The following is a 20,648-nucleotide window of genomic DNA, read 5'->3' as shown; positions in this document are numbered from 1 at the left end:
CACACGTATTCTTGATGGAATCCAGAACTCAGTTCCATCTATCAAAAGAACTGTGAGAGGCTTGAGATCACACAGGGCTCAGTATCCTGGAGCTACTACATAGTGACACGCAAACAGCTGAGAAACTACACTGCAGCACAGAACTTTCTTGAAAGCCTTTTTTCCCCTATCCCATCATAAAAGGGCACTCTTTGCCGAGCCCTAGAATCTCACTCTACTCTCTCCATTCCAGGGATGTGCTATAGAGAACAATGTAATATCTAGTTTTGAATCATTCAGGTGAGTATGAGAGAAAGTAGCAATTTGTGGTTAAATGTTTAAAAATTTAAAAAAAATTAATAAATTTTAAAAAATAAAAATAATCAGGCTCTCTGGCCCCAGATGAAATAGCTTTATGGGTGGGTCTGCTCTTCAATTTCTCTGTTATTAAGACAGGCTTAGGATAGAGCAGGCCCCAGAATGCCTAGTACTACCAAGACATGGCCATATCTGACATACCTGTCTGGCAGTTCCTTCATCTAGTCATGAATCTGAGATTCATTTTACTTTCCTTCAAGCCATAAAATTTCTCAGATTCTTCTCCAATTAGGAAACCCTTGTTTTTTTTTCCCCCCCCCTCAGTGTTCTCACAATGACTTGACTGTCTACAGGAAGAGACCACAACACTTGCTAGCAGCACAGATGCTTTGAGTGACTAGATAGTTGCCTAGATATGCCCTTCAGGATTACAGCAAGAAGGCACAGTGGAGCCTGTCAAAGTTTCAGCAGCTGCAATTAACAGTCTGTCTTCAGCTGCTCCAAATTTGGGATGCACATCTCCCTCCTTCTGTTTGGAAGAAAGCAGAAAGAAGTTTGCCTAGCCAGTGAACACAGGGGAAAGCTAAAGCACCTAGATGAAGGCTCAACATATTACAGTACATAACTTCTTTTAGCATCTCCCCCAAGCTCTTTTGAGAGTGCAGAATACCACTTTGCATGCACAATGCTGCAACAATGTTTGAAACCTCAGGTAAAGCCCTCCTGTTCTAGATTTCTCTTTGAAATCAATTACAGTGCTTGCCGCTAAGCCAAGCTTACCAGCTGCCCTGTAAGACTGATATCAGGAGTTGTAGCTACAGGTATCTACTGCTATCCAATGCAAATTATGAACTACAGTAGCAATACAGTTTAGAGAAAGTAAGAATAGCTTCTAACATTCCTGGAGCTAAACAAACAAACAAAAAAACAGTAGTTTTGAAAAAAGTTGGGGTTTTTGGTTTTTTTTTTGAGTTCTCTTGAAGTTACTATACACACTGTCATTTAGTATTTGAAGCCCTTCAGAAACTGTTACCAGAATTACAACACCAGCATCAACTTCAGATCTTCTGCAGCTCCATCAATTACCTGATCAAAGAGTTGCTTCCCTGTAGTGTTGGGCTGGATGGCAAATTCCAGCTCAGCATCCATGGTGGTAACACGTACACTGATCTGGAAAACAGAAGAGACATCATTATAATACATTCTCTGACAACACACAGTAATGAAAAACATCATCTGCCTCCATCTAGGGACCCATTCCTAAGCTTCCAAGAACTCCACCGCCAGCAGTTATAAAGTCACCTGCCCAGACAGCACAGTGTTCCCAGCACCTGCCACTTCAACTTGCCTATAGAGCACAGCTTTCAAGAGTCCTAGTCAAAGTGTTCATCCTGCCTGATCCAACTTGTGTTCAAATCTACATACAGATAACAAGAGGACCATTTACAGCTTATGAAGTTGTATTTCACAGTGTAGAAAACCCTAGAATCATTCAACAAAGCAAAGATGTTCCAGGCCTTGGAACACACAAAGGATAAATATCAAAGAAGTCCCTGGAAGCATTAACACCTCAACCTGCTACAGAAGAGTAGTAGGTGTAGAACAATAATGTTCCAGTCTCCATGGATATCTGGATAGATTATAAGGCAAAATCCCTGGTATTGTTCAAGGGCTAGGAGTACAAAGCAAACAAGTTAGAATAACCTCACCTGCTAAGGCAAAAAGAATGCACACAGAACTAAGACACAAACATGAGCGGGCACTTCACAAACGAGTAGAATGATCCCTACATAGTTGCATAGTACCACCTGGTTCTTTCAGGGAGGTGACAGACCTAGGAACAATGAATAAATGGTTTGGGTGCATCTTACTATGCAGTCAAATTCCTTAAAAACACCAGAACCAAATAAAAAGTAAGTACTTAGAAGCAGTTTCTTGTACCAGGAGGAGTGTCAGATTCTGCAGCTGTCCTCCCTACATGTACCAGTAAGAGCAAAGGTGTCCATAAACTCTGTCTAAAAGGCATTGGGTTAAACAAGTCATTAAGCAACAGGTTGTTGGTTTGCTTTAAAGCCCTTTCTGTTCACCTCATCCACTTACATACCAGCTACCATGAAAACAATATAGAGACTTTAATGTAAAGGCCCCTTCCAACACAAACCATTTTATGATTCTGTGAATTTCATAATCTGTTATTGTTTGTAAGACTCACGCCTCTATTAGCACAATAAAATAAGTGAAATAAGTACAATCAGTGAAATTTCTTCATTGTCATTCTGTTAAAGATACTTGAGCTCCCTGATGGGTTATAATAATAATAAACTGCTAATTGAAGGATAGGAGAAACATTTTTCCTAGCAGTAGCCCCCTGTGCTCAAGTTGAGTAGCAATTCAAGGTTTAGGAGAAGTAAAATCTTAAATAGGGTGTGCATTTGCAATTTCAGTATACACTTTTTTTAGAATACAGCATGAGTAAAGATACCACAGGAAACAGGCATGTGTTTTACAGAACCACACCCCGGTAATGCTAGCTTCCCTGATCTGAACAAAGTTGTAACAAATAGCATACTGCTCTTAAAGGCTGAGTGGGGGAAAGCATATCCTAGGATATACCACCGCCTCAAAAAAAATCCGAAGTTGTTTTTGTAGTTCCCCCTTTCCCCCCCTTCATGTGCTCCCAAGCTGTATTTTTAAGCCAGCTGTTGTGAACTGGAAAAACAAAGTGAAGATCCCACCATTACAGGCAGTGGGAGTTACAGCTCTCCAGATAAGAAGCCTGATGGTACTTCAGAGCAGATGCAGCTTTACTGGGGTGTTTTGATTCTGCTCAGTACTGCTATAGAAAAACAAATTAGTTCTTAAAGCATGGAGAGAGTGGGGGGGGGGGGGGGAGAAAAAAATAATAATTAAAAAGCACCAAGGAGTGAGCTTTGTTCTAAAAGACGCCCAAGTACAATCCAACTCTTGATCACTTGATTACCTTAATGGGTTCCGACTGCAGCTCAACACAGAAGCCACCGCAAGCTGCCTACCTGATCTACTCACTACTTACCTGGCAAGTAAATGCCAGGCATTGCATCTTCATTCTTCTCCTTCATTCAAAATACTATCTTCAGTCAAACCACTCTGCTAAGGCATGCACAGCTGAGCACTGTCTAACTAAGAAGTAACACAAGAGGTAGGCAAAGTGCTTTATCAGAGAAAAGAATAGTCTGTCCCAGCATGATTTAGACTCTTATGCTTGCTTTGTCCCTTGAGTTACTCTGCCAAAGTACTTTTAAACCAATAATGTAGTTTAGCATCAATGCTTATTCTAAGCAAGAAGAGACTCGGGGTTCATTAACACTAAGATTTGTATTTCTAGACCGTCTAATGAGGTTTTCCTAGATTAAATATCCTGGCAAATACAAAGCAGTAGACATTGGTCTGTCTCCTTGTAAAGAAATAATTGTTGAGTATATACAACAGATTTGTTCCCAAATAAGAATAAAAGCCTGTCTTCCAAGTAAAGGCACAGGAATGGTGAGGCACTACGCCTGAATTAAGAACAGTCCTTTTCCCCTACAGGCACTCAATCTTTGTCCCATAACAAGACAAGTTCTGCCTGAAAAATCTTGATTGCTTTTCCCAGGCAGAACATATCAAAATTGCTAAAATAGCAGTTTTGCAGCTATTGCAGCACTCTAAAAGATGGCCAGTCACATGGAGACTGGCAGGACTATAACAAGAGTCCAATTCCTCATCAACACCTTCATTTGAGGGCAGTCTGCAAAGAGACTAAAACACTCCTCCTGAGCATAACTGACGTGGACTGCCAGGCATACACAGTTCCAGTTCTGCCATACCAGGCAGGCGAGGCACATCCTTCTCCAGCACTAGCAACAGGAGAAAATACAGCGAGAAAGACATCATCTACCACTGATTACAGAGTCCGGAGGACAGCATTTTCTTTATCCAAAAAGCATTGTTAGTAAACACAAATTGTCAGTGCTCTGTATGTGTTTTTAGAGAACATGTTTTCATCAGAAGCAGATTTACAAAAAATGCTATCCTAATGCAGTAATTTATACTGAAATTCTATTTAAAGCAGCTAATGGAATTTCCATCATTTATGATACGCTCACTGCTGCACCCAAGTGTATCCAACCCTCAAAATTCTGCTTAGATCTTAAACTAGCAGAATTTTTACCCAGGCAGATAGCTCCTAAGTAGGTTTCTTTTGTCTTTCCACAATCATTTAATAAAGTATTTTGCATAGTATCAGCTAACAATACTGTATAAAAAGCTTCTAGAAAAAGTCATCTTGCACATTACAAGAAAATTCATCAAATTCAGAAGGCAACTTTAATTACCCTAACCTAAAAAGTACTCAATAAAAAAAAAAAAAAAAAAAAGCCAAAATTTAATCAATTCAGTTCATAAAGGCTACAGGAAAGAGCAAGAAACCTCACAACTCATCCTCTTCTCTATTTGAGGACTGGCGTTGTTTTACCAGACAGAGCACAACAAAAGAATGCCGCTACGAAAGCATACTGAAACACTTATCTGAAGCCAAGGACAGCACTGTGGTGAGGGCAACAACTCATGAATAAACAGAACCTCCTTCATGGAAAAGACACAGTTTCAGCCCTGAAATTTGATGGATTTGATGGCTGGACCACTCACTGGATAAAGAATTGGCTAGGTGGTCACACTCAGAAAATTATGGTGACCATCAATATCCAGGTGGACACTGTTGAAGGGTGGCATTCCTCAGGGACAGGTGCTGGGACCACTGCTATTTAACATCCACGTAGGCAACATGGACAATGGGATCAAGTGCACCCTCAGAAAGTTTGCAGACTACACCAAGGCTTGAGAGGTGGGCATATGCCAATCACATCAAGTTCAACAAGGCCAAGTGCAAGATGCTGCACCTGGGTCAGGGAGATCCCAAGGAGAGATACAGATTGGGTGGAGAATAGCTTGCAAGCAACCCTGAGAAGGATTTGGGAGTGTCAGCTGATGAAAGGCTCAGTATGAGCTGGCAATGTGTGCTCACAGCATAGAAGGCCAACCACATCCTGGGTTGCATTGAGAGAAGCATGACTGGCAGGCCAAGGGAATAGATTCTGCCCCTCTACTCCACTTTTATGAGACCAGACCTGGACTACTTCATCCAGTTCTGTGGCCCCCAACACAACACAGTATTGGACTCGACAAAGCCCAGATCCTGAGTTATAAAGCTTCTTTTCTTCCTGGGATTTCCTGAATGCAAGGCTGTTACACACTGCTGATCTGCAGGCCTCAATCTTCACATTTTAATGTCTTCCAGGTTTAAAACACCAAGAGAATCATTTCTGGGTAAAACTGAATAACTACAGTTAGGGAGAAGTCATACTTTATTATTTGACTGTTATGAAAAAGATGCAAGGCCAACCCTAAACCTCTGTAGGCTTTCTGCACTACTGAGCATCTTTTCACCCAGCAGCTACAGCAGGTAAAGTTAGTTAGCCATGTGTACAGTTGGCACCAATTATGACTGGAAAACAATTGCATATGTAAGTATAGCTAGAATTCTGCCACTCTCCCATAAAATACATGTTTTTGAGACTACAAATGCTTCTCAAGGCACCTACTACACAGATGAACTAACATGGGCCCTGCCACCTTACGTGCCTATTGGTCCAGTGCCCTGCTAGAAGGACAGGAGTCATACAGCTATCCACAGAGCACACTGAAGCACCTTGTTTTGCCTTGAAAGCGCATCATAGGTAATTCAGCCTCTCCCTCCCCGCCCCCCCTACCTGAAGCACCAGCACTACTCACAGACATCTGGCTCTTTTCCGAGTATCAGCACACTTCTGATGGCAGACCTGGGTCCTTTGTGTTAGAATGAAGCTGGACTCAGGTCATATGAAAGTGCTTGCAATTTCTAAAGGGATTACATTTAATAAAACCAGCCCCCTTCCAGCCGTCTTAAAGGGCCTTTTCATAACCTTAAGCTCATCAGGAGCAGAACTCCAGCAGAGAGGAAACACAACCCAGGCACCGGCTCTGTCCCTGCTGGGCTGCAGCCCCTAGAAAAAGCATTAATCCCACAGGTGGCTTCCAGAGCTTTGCCACTCTCCAGCACTCCTCTCCATTCAATTGGGGAATGATACCACTCATTTGACTGAAGCCATGTGGAGTCTCACAAGGCTAAGGAAGCTGTCCCATATAAAAATAGCCAGTATTGAGGCAGGGGTTGTGGCTGCTGCAGTTCCACTTCACTACATAGCCCTGTTGTCCTGCAAGAGCAGGCGCTAGCAAGCCAGACCAGGGAAATTATACAGTTAAATCTAAACAGATTTGGGCTCAAATAGTCTACCCCTCCCTGAAAGGAGCATAGCAATAAGCCAACTCAAATCCAAAGGACCCTATGGAGCCACATCTCAGTGAAGCCACATTACAGCTGCAAACCCCTGGAATTCCTCTTAGTGTCCAGTGAGGCAGGGTGGACTCTGCAGGCAGCAAGCTGCAGCTTTCACACAGGTTCTGAACCAAGTCACTGAGAACAGCAAGACTAAAAAGCTGCCACAGGAAGTGAGCTGCAGTGACAGCAGTCAAGATTGAGAAAGTTCACAGTTTTCAAGAGTATACTTGCAGAAACTGAACTGAAAAAAAGGGTGGAGGAGACAGAGCCTGAGCGGGAGGAAACCAGACATGCCCTGACACAAGTACACATCTGACATTCTGCCTCACTTCTGTAGAGACACTGAGAGAGTGATACCGGTGCAGAAAACACTCTGCCTTTAACTTCCAGCAAAATGCAGCTTTGTGGAATTGATTTAGTACCACTAGTATGACAGAGAGGGAGAGCTGGTTAGAGCCACTTTGACTACTACAACAATAGCTATTCTACTGGTTACCCACTCTTCTAGCTCTCGGAGACTAACATGCAAGATTTTAGAAGCCCTCTGTCCCACGCAGAGCTTGGAAGAGTAGAGAACATCTGCTTTATCTGACAAAAGGGTTCAAAATAAACTGATTTTGGGGCCACTTTACCATCATTTCCTATCAGATATTCTCACAAGATTTACAGAAAGCAGCCTATCTCCAGTAGGTAAAAGAACCTAACTCTGTTCTTGAAACGGATAAGGAGACTTAAAAATATATATATATATATTCTAAATCTAAATAATAAAAATCCAAAATCACTAAAAATCTGGTACATAATATAAGTAGCCAGATTCAAAAAGGAAGCCATATGATTTACCCTAACATCAACCCTGTCATACTGTAGTGTCAGAGTCCTAAATATATTTGATTGTTACTTTAAGAGACTATTGCTTGAACCCACAATTAAATAGGCAAGTTTAACCACATGAACACAGAAGTAGTACTCCAGCAACATTTGTTTTTTCTTCTTCCCCCCCTCAGAAAAACTTGCAGTCAGGCTGTGCAAGTCTAACTCTACATAATTTATGATTTTATGACCAATATTTACTGTACATTCAATCTTCTTGGCAATTTTGCAAAAACACTACTTAAGCCAATTAATTAATAAGAATAGCAAAAATTGCATTACTCCTGACAAGAGTGCTACCCCTCTTCTTTCATCTGCCCTTTTGGCAGATTTAGATACCTATCAGAACCAGATGCGATACAGCATGTTGGTAGACATCTCCTCAAGACCTCTCTTGCCCTATTGTGGAATTTTCTAGCTGAACAGCAAAGCCTCTATGCTTACTGATCTAGCAAGTGTCACTCTAAATTACATGTTCCTGAAAACTTTACCATAAGTTTCAATGACCCATGCAGCAGAACTGAGAGAAACTGGCTAAAAAAAAAAAATAAAATAAAAAGCGCCTGAGTTATGGGAAGAGGCATATCAGTGAATGACTCACACTCCTGGCTCTCAGCAGAACAGCCTCTCATTGGAGAAAGTCTGTCTTTGACACAGGACAGTACTTCAGTGCAGATGGCAAGAGCAACTATTTCCTGTAACTGCCCTCATCAGCAGAGCTACAAGGAACTGCAGACAGGCATAAGTTTTTGAATCTTTTTTCTACCAATTCATATCTGTGCTAGGGTCACAGCCAAGATATTCTGCCTTTCAATTCCTCTTTCTCACAAGGGATCTCCTCACAACTCCTCCATTTTCTTTGCTATGAGATGAAGTTGGACAGTTCACATCCTAGAGATAATAAAATTCTTTCATACAGTGAAGAATAAACTGGAATGTGACCATGAAAAGAACTGTCTCTTTAAAGACATCTTTTGCAATTGGAAAGGTAATGCCTACAGAGCAGAGCAACACAGCAGTACTTCATTGCTTTTCTGGTTCTTGAGCAAATTGTGAGAAGCAACAGGAAGCTTTCTGCTTTAGTCTCCTTTTACAACTGATCAATACCTGATATTCCAAGGGGTCTGATTAGAGGATAAGACAGTTGAACCTCTGGGGATTCTCAGGACAAGCCCATCAGACAAGAGAGTTGATACTCATGTTGAGTTGGCATGGCTACTTCGGGCGTCCTCATATATGCCAAAGCCTCTTTTTTCCAAGTGATGAACCAAACTTTCAACCCCAAAGGACATCCTTTTTAAAAGCTCAGGTCTCCCTCAAACCAAATTGACAGAGCTCACAAGAGAGCCTCAGAAAAGCCTATTTCTTGTTCACAAGGGCTGATACATTCCCCACACTTTAGAGGCTGTCTTCACCCACCCACTCTACCTCAACTTCTCTGTTTTCTCATAATCAGTGTTTCAAAGGTCTGGGCTCTTTTCAATAGTGCTAGCAAACTCACACTGTAACACAAGGTTGTACAAAACCAGAGCTTTATCAGTTCATTTTAATGGAATGGAGAACATGGAATTTTAAAATTCTGGGGACATTGTTTACCTAGTTTAATTAATGATCAGGTTTAGTCTCCCAGACAACTTCTATTCCTGTAGAAGTCCTTCTCCATGAGACTACCACCAAGTCAGTCATTCAAAATGAAAAGGACAGGGAATTCCCCTAAGCAGCACATCCTCCAAATTCCTTAGTAACACATTTCCCAGTTAAAGTTATTTGAATTTAATTCCTTCCTTAACAGCCAAGCAGATAGTAACCAGGTACATCCTACCAGTGATATTTCAACATAACGGCTGCTAAGAGCCTAGCAGCACTGTCTGAAGCACAAACAAATTTCAGCTTGACCAGAGGTAATTCAAGACAAGAGTCCTGAGACAGCAAAAGACATCATGGTTGAGTCCTCAGATTTACAGTCAAGTTCAGATATTTGTAGATCACACAACCATTACATAACTTATTCACAACTTTGTGCAATGGCTCAGTTCAGTTCCTCTACTTTTTGCCATTTCCTTTCTCATAAATAGATTCCTTATACATCTCCCTTTGCTTTCCTGTAGCTCTTCCAAGACCCAGTATTGCCATTTGCAGTTCCCTTAGAGCTAGTTTGAAGCCAGTCCCTAGAGAACTATTTTTGTACCTGTCATACTCTTCATTATATTAGTCAAAATCCAGAAGAGATGAAGAAAAAACAATGGTGGGGAAAAAAAAGTAAAAACTTTTTCCCACTTCTACTGTTCCCTCTACAGAGGGAAAACAAAGCAAAATCTAGCCATATGCAGTTGCTACTATTTGACCTCTACATTACCAGCAAACTTTGTTTTTTGTTTGCTGAGGGTTTTTTTTTTGTTGTTGTTTGTTTGTTTTTTGTTGTTGTTGTTGGTGGTGGTGGTTGTTTTCAAACACCAATTTGTTTTGTGCGTGCTAGAAAGTGCCACTCTCTGGAGAAACAAAATATGTGGCTGTGCTTCATGTGTCTGAGCTTAACCACATCCCTCATTAACTTCAACTTAAAGGCACTCAGCAGGGCAGTAAGCATGTTTGAAATCCCTGTAGCAACATGCATGACATTTCTCACAGCTATTGAGCACACTTTTAAGGCAATGCCAATTACAGGTTACAAGGCTACAAACAAGTTCTTTGGTCCAGCCATCACCACCTTCCCCATTAAAATCAGTGTTATGACCGTGGCTGCTACTTCAGTAACCGAACACCTGAAACAATTCCAATACCCATCACTGGAAGCATATCAGACTTTCCAAGTAGACCGTTAGCAGCTGTTTACCCCTTAAACTTGCATTAGTCTAGTTCTTTCCTCCCAAGCTTCATTTCAAAGGCAGGGGATTTCCCATAACATTCAGCAGCTGCAAAAGAATAGTTCAGGGTGTTAAGAAGATGTGTCTGGTAGCCAAGATGAATTTTCAAACTATTAATAGGCTTTACAAACCAAACATCCAGTAAACACCTGCCAAAATTACAAGCAGCAATTTTGCTGGAAGGAGCTCAAAACAAGATCAAGACAGGATGCTAACAAATGTGAGCCACGCAGGCACACCACATGAAAGCTAAGCACCTAAAGGTTAATAGGCTAATAGACTCAATAACTAATTGCCTATGTAAAGGTCTCCAAATTCATATACAGTTAAGAACAGTAACTTGAAATGCAGGGCAGTAAGAAAGCCACACTCAGAAGCTGCACTTATCATTCATGAGAATTTCCACAGGGAAGATGCACAAAGATCACGTCTGTAACTGAGCTCTTACTTCTGCAGAAGGATTCTCATGTTTGGACAAACAAATTAGAAATGTGCTCAACTGTTTCAGATGCTTCTCTGTTCTTCAACCAAGAGACATCAAGCACTTAGGCTTGCTGATAACGAGCAAGAAGGGCAGCTACACGCAGCAGCTGCCTTTTCCAGACTTTCAAAGCAGTGTTTGGGCGTGGCACACTGAGTTCTTGGCCAGCTCACAGAGCTCACTGAGTATCTTGAACAATAGCCAGACTTCTAGGAGTTAGAACACAGCCTTATTGTGGGATTCAACTGCCCAGACTATGAGCCATCCCTCCAAATTTAACTGCAGGCAGAGTCAAATGTGAGGTAAATCTGTTTCATCATCCTGTGATTTTCAGTTTTATCATTTTCAGCGAGCTAGAAAAATCCTGCAAATTCCTTTCAGTACAGGGTCCCAAGTAGGCTGGCTGCTTCTACACACTTTTAGGTCAGTTCTCTAAAATGAAGGATTTCCCTGAAGCAGCTGAGTTCCACAGCACGTTTTAACGTGTAAATTTCCCCACTCACATTTTCTTCCCTCTCTAACCTATTTTTGGTTTTAAATAGCTCTGCTGGGACTGTACGTATCTTATAAAAGACCAGCTTGTGATCGCTAAAGTACCTTCTGTTTTTTTAAGCTCTGTATAGTTCAAACACTTGATTTTTCCTAATATAGAGGAGAGCAGCTACAACAGCAGAATACACAGAACCCTGCGTCTCAAAAGGCTCCCAAATGGATGGGTGTAGAGCTGCTGGCAGCAGCCTGGAGAGAGCATTGCCAGCACATGCAGGGTGTGGTCACATCATCCAAAAAGGCCTGTCACCATAATGCACCCTCAAGTGCCTCCTTTGGACCAGCATTAGTATCTGGTAACTTTCTGGTAAAGCCTGGTTGTCTCCACAGAGAATGGTAAGTGCTACAACTTAAAGAAAAGAACAAAGCTTCAGACTCTCAATGAACTGCTACTGAAACAAACTATGCCCAGCTTTCGACAGGGCTGCGTTTCCTGAAACAGTACTTTAACCACTGCTAAGAAGCACCTTTGAAATGCATCATCACCATCTGCGCTTCAGGGCTCTGACAGCTTGACACGATCTTGTGACCTAGAACTAGCTTTCTTTGGGAAACCATTTTTTTTAGGCTTCTGCTGGACAGAGACACCTTGCGTAGGTCAACTGTACCAGCACATGGAACAGATAAGCTAGGTGCACTCAGCAACAGGGCTTATATGTATTTCTTGGGGGGAGGGGAGATGTTGGGGAAAGAGAGAAGGAAAAGGGGTTTGCTTTTGATAGTTTTTTTTTTCTTTTTTCTTTTTTTCTCATTATATATGAATAGCTCTTTTACTGTCTCCATCCCTCCATGCTCCTGAAGATAACCTTAAGAACTTCTAGGCACCTACATAACACTTTGCAAATTCAAGTACTTTCCAAGCTATGTATGAAGAAGTCAAGAACTATTGTTCCTCCACAGACAACACAAGACCCTGAACAGTTCAATCCAATAGAAAGCGATCCAGCCTTGAAATTAGCCTCTGAGCATGAATTGGGACCAGGTGACCTCTAGAGATTCTTCCTCAGCTTAAATTTTGATAGTTCTGCAAGACCACAATAGCTGCTGGAAAGCTAGCTATCCTGTACAAAGCAGTTAGAACAACAAGCTCTGAATTTTAATAGAGAAAAATTATATAACCAGAACCATCCTGCCTATCAAGCAGCCAGCCTGAAAAGTTATAGAGTATATTGAGGAAACATATATGGATTGCTATTTAAATCACTATTCCTACTCAAAGGATAAAAAAGAAGACCAAGAGGGCTAACAGAATTGTTGAGAGCTCTAACTCTGCACCCTCAAATTGGTCTGTCAGGTCAGTTTTTACAGTGCAACAAAGCAGAGGAATAATACTCAAGAATCAATTTCAGTATAGCTCGAAAGCTATTTAGACTACAATTGCATGCTTTATTGGACTGTGTCACATAAAACAAAGTACATTTATGAAATGGTGTGACTAAATGATTGATCATACTTTTCCACTACTTAGTCATTTCCCCACCTTAACTATGTCTAATCCAGAGAATAAGAAAGCTGGAAGTCATCAGGCCTTAGTAATGGGAAAAGGAGAAGCCAGCGATAAACAGACAAGAATGGCTCATGCCTGCAAAATATATTATTTTTGCCTTAAAAAAAGTGTATCTGGAGAATACAGGAAAGCTCACAGCAGCAGTAGCAAAATTCTCTACTACACTGCATGTAAGCTTGTCTGACACTGATTTAATCTCAGAAAAAAAGCTCTGCATTATTCACACTCCAGTACACTGCTGAAGTTAACATCCTCTTCAGAAGCCTTTTGCTAAGCAACCAACACAGTGATCAACAGTGCTACAAATTTGCAAGAAAGCAGAAATCAGTTTGCACTACTGCACTCCACTACTTCAGTTATCCTCTTTCTGGTCTTTTCAGATATTTCTTTATCTCTATGCAGAACTGTTGCAAAAACAAAAAAGTATCTCTTCCTTCCCAGCATGCCATATAATCATGTCTCTCCACAGAACTGATCCAGAACTTTTTTCATCTGTTCATCCTTTTGTGGGCATCTCTCTCCTTTTTGCCTGTAGCTGTTAGTCAACCAGCCATGGCCAATGGGAAGAAAAGAACTATGTGCAGCCAAAAACTCCTTTTCCATGCCTGGGAGTGAACATGTTTGGGATGAGAACAGAACATTATTCCTTCACTGTTCACCTGACTTTTTGAATAGGGTCCTCAGGAGAGCTGCAGCTGCAGAAGCATCAAAACAAGTCATTTTACACAACTTTTACACAAGTCGTATCACTAAAACTCTTCCATGTTTTCTCCCCACTTAATACAGGTTCAGAAAGTTAATATACATAGACCAGGAACTTCTGATGGCCTCGCTACTCTAGAAGTAAAGAACTCCTTTCAGAGACATGCAGAAGGGAAGCAGCACTAGATCACCTGGCCATGTGTCCACATTTACTACAGGTATAATTGCCTCTTGCAAACATAAGGCCCAAACCTCTGCCTTTGCAGATTTTCAGCCTCCCAACAGCTGCAGTTGACTCTGTGTTTTTATAATCACCAAAGCCACCAGTGATTTTCTTCCTACCTCACTACCAAGTATTTACTGCACTATCTGTTTACCGTAAGAGCCAACAGTTAGCTACTGTAGTAAGAAGGGTGGGTATAATGTCAACAACTTCTAGAACACTTATATGGGTTTTTCCAGTTAAAGCATTCAAGTTGTTACAAAAAGGTTAGCCCAAAATTTGCTTTCTGTGAATCTAGAGACTTCAACCTGCTCTAGAAATTTCTGATAGGGTAAAAACAAATTCCTTTGATGCAGCAACACTGGCCACACTATGAAAATCCCTGCTGTTCTCAAACACTGCCAGGGAAAAGAAAGCAATTAACTAGCTGCTCTCCTTTTACAACAGTTAAATGTCCCCCACTATGCCTAGGCAGAGAAGGATTTCCGCTTTTCCATCATTGTGTCTGCAACAGCAGGGAAACTTCTCGCAGAGGATGTAGATTTCCACTGTCATCACATCGAGAGGGCAGACAAACAAGACACCTGGGGGAGGGGATCCAGGAGTTAGCACTGAGATCTTGGAACTCTTCTTGAAGCACTCCACTGTAATCGTTAGAACAATGACAGAGCACAGACAAAAGTTTTATTGTGCAAATTCAGGGAAGCCTTCTTGCAGCAAAGGAGGGGGGGTGGAGGGGGAAGACAAGATGAAAAAAAAAAAAAAAAAAAGAGGAAGTAAAAAAAAAAAAAAAGAAAAAGAAAAGAACAAGTAAGCCAAATAAGGCTGTTTGAGCTGCAACAAGCCAGGAAAGAGTGCAGGAGATGACGTAGTTAGAGGAAGCTTTTAGTCAGTTTCCTTTAAAACTGGGAGCAGGGCCAGAGTTACCTCTGCCAGACAAGTTTCCCTGAGAGGTGTCAGTTGATCAGAAAGGACGAGGAGATCCCAGCAACTCAACAAGGGTCCCTCCTCACCCCAGTTACACAAAAAGACAGAAGGTATTTGAAACACTCCGTTTGCGTTTGCCATGTCTTTTATGTAGCTACCTTGAAACATCAACAAGCTCTGCACAAAGAGGAATTCACTTCAGACCAGATATCACAGCCGCTATGTATAAAACAACTGAAATGAGCTTCCTCTAGAGGCAACAATGACGTTTCCTGTCAAAAAAAAAAAGGAGTCCATATTAAGACATCTTATGAAGTAGCTGCATGAGAAAAGCAAGAACTGCAATTAACACTCTGGGGTGATTAATCAGATTAGGCAGTTGCCCCAAGGGAAGTGCTGTAACCCCTTGTAGGTCCAAAAAAAAAAAAAAAAAAAAAAAGTACTACCTGTAAATGAGATAAAGTGATATAATATTTGCAAGAAGCAAGTAATGGCCAGTCCTGCAGTATTAAGCGCTATTTTCCCCATAGGATCCTTACAGCAGAAGTAGCAAATCTAGAGCTTTCCTTGGGCTTTTATTACATGCACCTTACCAGCCTACTTCTCGCTCAAGAAACAAACCAAAAAGCCAAAAAATCAAGTCAACTAATATGTAATCCTATTGAACAATGATACAATAAGCACTCAACCTTAATAATATGTCATTTAGTTTTACAAACTAGATCATGACTACCAGTTTAGATCAGGCACTCGGGATAGGCCTTCCTTGCTATGGCTTAAAACCACTGCAACAGATGTTTTCTGTAGCGCACTGACAGTTGGAGGTAGGGCTTTTCATAAAAAAGGGAAGTAAAATGTTAGCATTATGTATAAATAGAGCACAAAGGTTATTGAAAATCCCTGTTTAACTTCAGCATAGAAGGCTCAGAAGTACCAACAGAAACCTCTGCTCAGTGTCATCAGCCCCAACCGGTTCATCTGCCCAAGAAGTAAAACCTTGCTACTGTTGCCAAATCCAGAAACACAACGCAAGGTAGGGTATAAACATCCGATGGCATATATAAATCTATAACTATGGTAGTTAACCTGGTCCCAGAGCACACTCAGACTGTTTTAGCTATTGTTGCTTCCTAAGTACAAACTCATCTGAAATTCACCAATAGGGAAAAATCGGCTTCTATACAAAGCAAGGCCTTTGAGAGCTCTCAGTCACACCTTTTCAGTTCAATTCAATGCACGTGAGTGCTAGAAGAAAGATGCAATGGTTTGCCCAACCAGCTAACACCGACATCAGATCAAAGCCCAACTTCAATCAGCAGTGCCAAACTTTGTGAGTTATAAGAGGGAGGGGAAAAGGGAGATGCAACATCCCAGGACCAACACTTGGTAGGCAGAAGGCCTCTGGAATGCTTTCAGTATTCCATCATGCTGTGATAGAACTTCCAATCCAGGGCACCAAAAGTAAGTGTCCAGCCATTCCTAGCTATGGTTCTATCACTGCCTACCCTCTACCTCCAGCTTTGAAGACCTCTAGAAAAGCCCACAAGAAAAATAAATAAATAAATAAATAAATAAATAAATAATCCAATGCTACAAATGTAGGACTCTGCTAACAGCTGCCACTTGGTTGCAATGTTTAGTAGCAAGCTGCCACACCTCAATAAATGATCCAGCAGGATCTCCTGATTCTTACCACACAGTCCCACAGTGACCTCGAGTCCCAAAAGTGGCCTCAAGGACATCTGGAATCCAACTGGGGTCCATCAATATCAGCTGCAGGCTTCATGCATCTATCCGCAACTGTTAGGCTGAATTTTAGAAAACACTAAGGGAAAAGGCAGTGACAAATAAGACTTTATTTCTAATCTGAACTACCATAGTAGTTTTGTCAAATTAGATGTGAATAGTACAAAAGTCTTTCCATTACTTCTCCCCGGCTAAAATGTTTCTTGCAGTATTAAAGTTAAAGCAATTAACTATGGGGCTTGGACCCACTGTCAATATGACAATTCATTCATTTTTATCAAGATTTGGAACCTAGCGTGACATTCAGCTCAAGAATAGAGTACAAGACAGTGAACATGAGATCACAGCCAATCACAGCCAACTGTCTTCTCACAACCATCAGAGCTTGAAACTGACAACAGTTTGCAAGAGGCACTTTACCAAGCAACCACTTGCAATCCCTTTTCAATACAAAGTGTGGGGGGAATTATATGTCCTCTTTCACGAGTGATTCAACTGTTTGCATCCTGCATATCTTAGAAAAAAATATATATAAACAGGAGTTGGCCGCTTAGTTATAAGAGCACTCAAGATAAAACAATGAAGCCTTCCTGTGAAGAGTGTGGCAGGATTAGTAAGCAGATCTATGATGCATTTTCTGCATAGTCTACTAGGCCTTTAACAATCAAACCTCCTCTTGAATGCAGACATTACACTTCACAACAGCAAATCATGTGCCACTAGTTCGAAGGTTACCAGATTTAATCTTGGACTCCTATTAATAGTGTACTAAAGCATAGTGCCCCCATGAACAAATCTCATGTAACAGACAATTTCTAGCTAGGTACGTTAACATTTAGCCTGGCTTACCAGAAAGCAGGGCCTCAGAACTCAACAGGTTTTGCTGCTCAAGCCACAGAGCAGCCGCAGCATTTTCTGTATGCTTGGTGAGATGAATGATAAGAGCTACCAAATACTTTAGACACAAACGTTTTTCCTGCCCAGCCAGAACTGTTCCCTGGAACATTTCCTCCATCTGCCTTCTTCACAATGGATTTATTTTTGCGATGAAGCCTACATAAAGTTACGTCTTGCCGCTTAAGTTTCACCTACATTTGACCTCAATTAAGGAAATTAACTTGCATTTTATTGTTTTGTGAATTAAGTAGCTATTAACAAATCTTAAGCTAGAACGCTAGAAAGAATGTTTCTTTCACATGAACTGATTACACAGTTATGCCAGCATTTCCTGCTCCTGTGAACCACAGCTCAAGAAATGATGTTTAAAATACTACTTCAGTTGGGCCTGCAGTTGTGGCAGATGGGGCAGGAAACTGAAGCGACTACTCTAGCAGGAGGCCTTCAGCTTTCTCTCTCAACAAGCACAAACTTGTGAATCGCTTTCTGCAACGTATAGCAAAGCATCTACATTTCTTTATCTAATTCCAGTTCTGACTGTTCTGTCAGAACTAGAAAGCAGCAGTTGGTGAATGTGAATCCAGCCTAGGGAGTGTCTTGAATGGAGGCTGTAAGCACATTGTAATGCAGTGTCAAAACACTTGGGTTCATCTTATCAGCAGGGAACCCTGCCTCATAAGCCTTTCCATAACATATTCGGGATTTTTGGTCCGATTCGAGATAAGTCACTCCACAACTGCAAACTCTCTTCAGGTTAAAAAGCATCAACTGAGCTAATACTGTTGATCTTACTGAATTTTTTGCCTTTTTTAGGAAGTAACCCTTCACTAATCATTACTATTGTTTGAAGAAAGGCCTTTCAAAACCTTTACAAAGTACTGTCGTCTCAACCTGTAAGCGGCTGTTTTTTATATCCTTTAAGACTCCACTGTTTAAAATTAAAAACAAAAACAAGCAAACAAACAACACGCTAAAACACAGTAACCCAGCCCTTGTCTCCGAGAGCTGGCACGCTGGCATTTAAGCAAGCAAGAAAAGTAGAAGTCAGTTAAATATGTACTTAGTATCTATTTTAAAATGATATCATTAAACTACTTAAAAATAAAAATCAGGGTGGATTCTGTTTCAACTTCCCCTTATAGAGGGGTGTGGTTATTTTGTTTGGTTCTCCCCCTCACTTCTCTCGATGTAAGAGATACAGACTTTCAGTTTAAGACCAGAAGTCCCTAGGCCATTTCAGAACATTCTGAGTGAGGAAACATCCAGAGCCTTCCAGTCTGCTCCTTCCTGTTTTATCAACTAAGGGCAGGGAACAATTCTTTCTGCAGACAGGACAAATTAAATTGAGAAGCATGAAAAAAAAAAAAAAAAAAAAAAAAAAAGTTCCTTATTAGTCACTGAACTCCTGCTGTAAGAAAGAATCAAGTACAGACTTGAACAGGCTTTCTGAAGTATCGAGATCTCTCTAGCCAAGAAATACTTGGAGTCAAGCTGGGACAACACCCCCCCCCCCCACCCCCAGCAACCTGAACTGACTAATTACAAGTTGTGAAAACCCCAAACTTTTCCTCTCCACAAAGCACGTGAGAGGTAGCCACAGATTTAATTAATCCCCCATCGGGCTCTCCAAAGATTCACTCATCGCTCTCACAGCACAGAAGGCAGCGGCAAAGCAGAGCAGAGCAAAAAGGCGTCTCTTTATTCAGACATTTTAGAGAGGAGGACAGACGGCACCCGGAGGGAGTTGTCCAGCTCGCCGCTAGTCAGGCGGCCGCCTCTCGCCCGGCCCGGCCCCTCCGGGAGCGGGATGCTGCGGCGGGACAGGAAGCGGCCAGCGAGGAGCGCAGCACAAGATGGAGGGGCGGGCGGATCCCTCCCCACCCGCCGCATCCTCACCGCCGGGCCCGCGCTGCGCTCTCGACGGTCTGACCCTCCCTCCCCGGGTCACGGCCGATCCGTGGCCGCCGCCTCCGCCAGTGCCCCCGTAGCCCAGCCGCCAGGAACGGGGCGAGCCCAGCCAAGAAGAGCTCCCGGAGCCCCGCGGAGCGGGCAGCCGAAGCTCCGCCATCCCTCCTCCAGCCGGGCCCTGGAGGAAATTCGGGGCCGGACAGCCGGCTCACCCTCCCGGAGCGGCTGCGGGACACTCACCGTTTTCGGCATCTTCCCGGCGTCCTGGACACAGCTGACTGCTCGTCCTGCGCTGTTGAGGCTCTCCGCACTGCTTCTAACGGGACTCTCCCGCTCGCCTGTCCCGGCGCAAACCCCACCCCGCCGGCGGCCGCCTTCTTTTGGGGCTGTACCCGGGGCACGGCCCGGCCCCGTTAGCAGGGCGCGGCGCGTTCCTGCCTCGCGACGTCGGAAGGCGGGGCTGGGAGACGCCGCCGGGACTACGGCAGGCCTCGACCCCGTGAAAGGACCCTCTGCGGGGCGACCTCGGGAGGGAAGCGCTGTGGATGGCAGCGGCTGAGGCCCAGTGCGGCAAACACTGAGGAGTGGTCCGTCGTCCCCTAAATCAGGAGCCAGAGAAACCGGGAAAGCCCCATGATGCGAAGGTTGTTTGCATATCGTATATGTCACTGGAACTTCTGGTCCTTTCTAAAAGCATTATTTTAAACATTAGCCCTGTGTTACGAGCAGTTACGATTTTCAGAATAGGAAGACAGCAGTGGTGTGTGATAGACCCTTTTGTCATTCATTTAGTCGGAGTTGCGCGCAGCGGGTGCAGCTCAGCGGTGGTGTGGTAAGTCGATGGTCTCTGACTCATGAAGGCATTCACTGAGCATGCTATCATGTACAACGTTCTTATAGCTGCCTGTTTCACTACGAAGCACTCCACCGGCTTCAGGTATTTGAAAAGCATAACCGAAGAGGCTGTGGCTTCCTGTAGTTTGGCAGATTCACCACTCCTGGTCCTCCAGCCTCCTCGGAGAACGTCACCATAATTACCTGGTATAAATGAGCTGTCAAATCCATGGGTGAAAATAGTATGAGGGCCACTCCAAAGCTTCCTGTGGTATCACTGGGAGAGAGCCGCTGATGGACAAAGCCAAGCTCCAGCCTTTTCACAGGGCTTTAAAGAAGGTGTTTAATCTCATTTGGGACTTTGAACATAACTGACAGAAAAAAAAGAAAAAAAAAAGTCATTATTTTCATAAGATTCATAAGATTGAGGTTACTCTTTGGAGGGT

General features: G+C 42.5%; 1 protein-coding gene across 3 annotated transcripts in view; it reads right to left on the bottom strand.

Moving 5' to 3' along the window:
* The window catches only part of MSN (moesin), a 37,610-nt gene extending 17,885 nt beyond the window's left edge, over window positions 1–19,725 (bottom strand). Inside the window, exons 1-3 of one of the 3 annotated variants that reach the window (XM_015860091.2) lie at window positions 19,609–19,725; window positions 14,976–15,089; window positions 1,384–1,467 (exon numbers count right to left, since the gene is read on the bottom strand). In XM_015860091.2, coding sequence (XP_015715577.2) covers window positions 1,384–1,446 — 63 coding nt within the window. In that variant the 5' untranslated portion in view covers window positions 1,447–1,467; window positions 14,976–15,089; window positions 19,609–19,725. Of the gene's footprint in view, window positions 1–1,383; window positions 1,468–14,975; window positions 15,090–16,510; window positions 16,644–19,608 lie in introns of those variants that run through there. The other 2 variants (XM_085544386.1, XM_015860090.3) reach the window with 2 other exon arrangements.
* Window positions 19,726–20,648: the final 923 nt, after the last annotated feature.

Source organism: Coturnix japonica, chromosome 4 (assembly GCF_054131305.1).
Source record: "Coturnix japonica strain WE chromosome 4, WE-NBRP24, whole genome shotgun sequence".
Lineage (NCBI taxonomy): Eukaryota > Metazoa > Chordata > Aves > Galliformes > Phasianidae > Coturnix > Coturnix japonica.
Note: the sequence above shows the minus strand (reverse complement) of the source record. Positions and strands in the feature narration are given on the sequence as shown.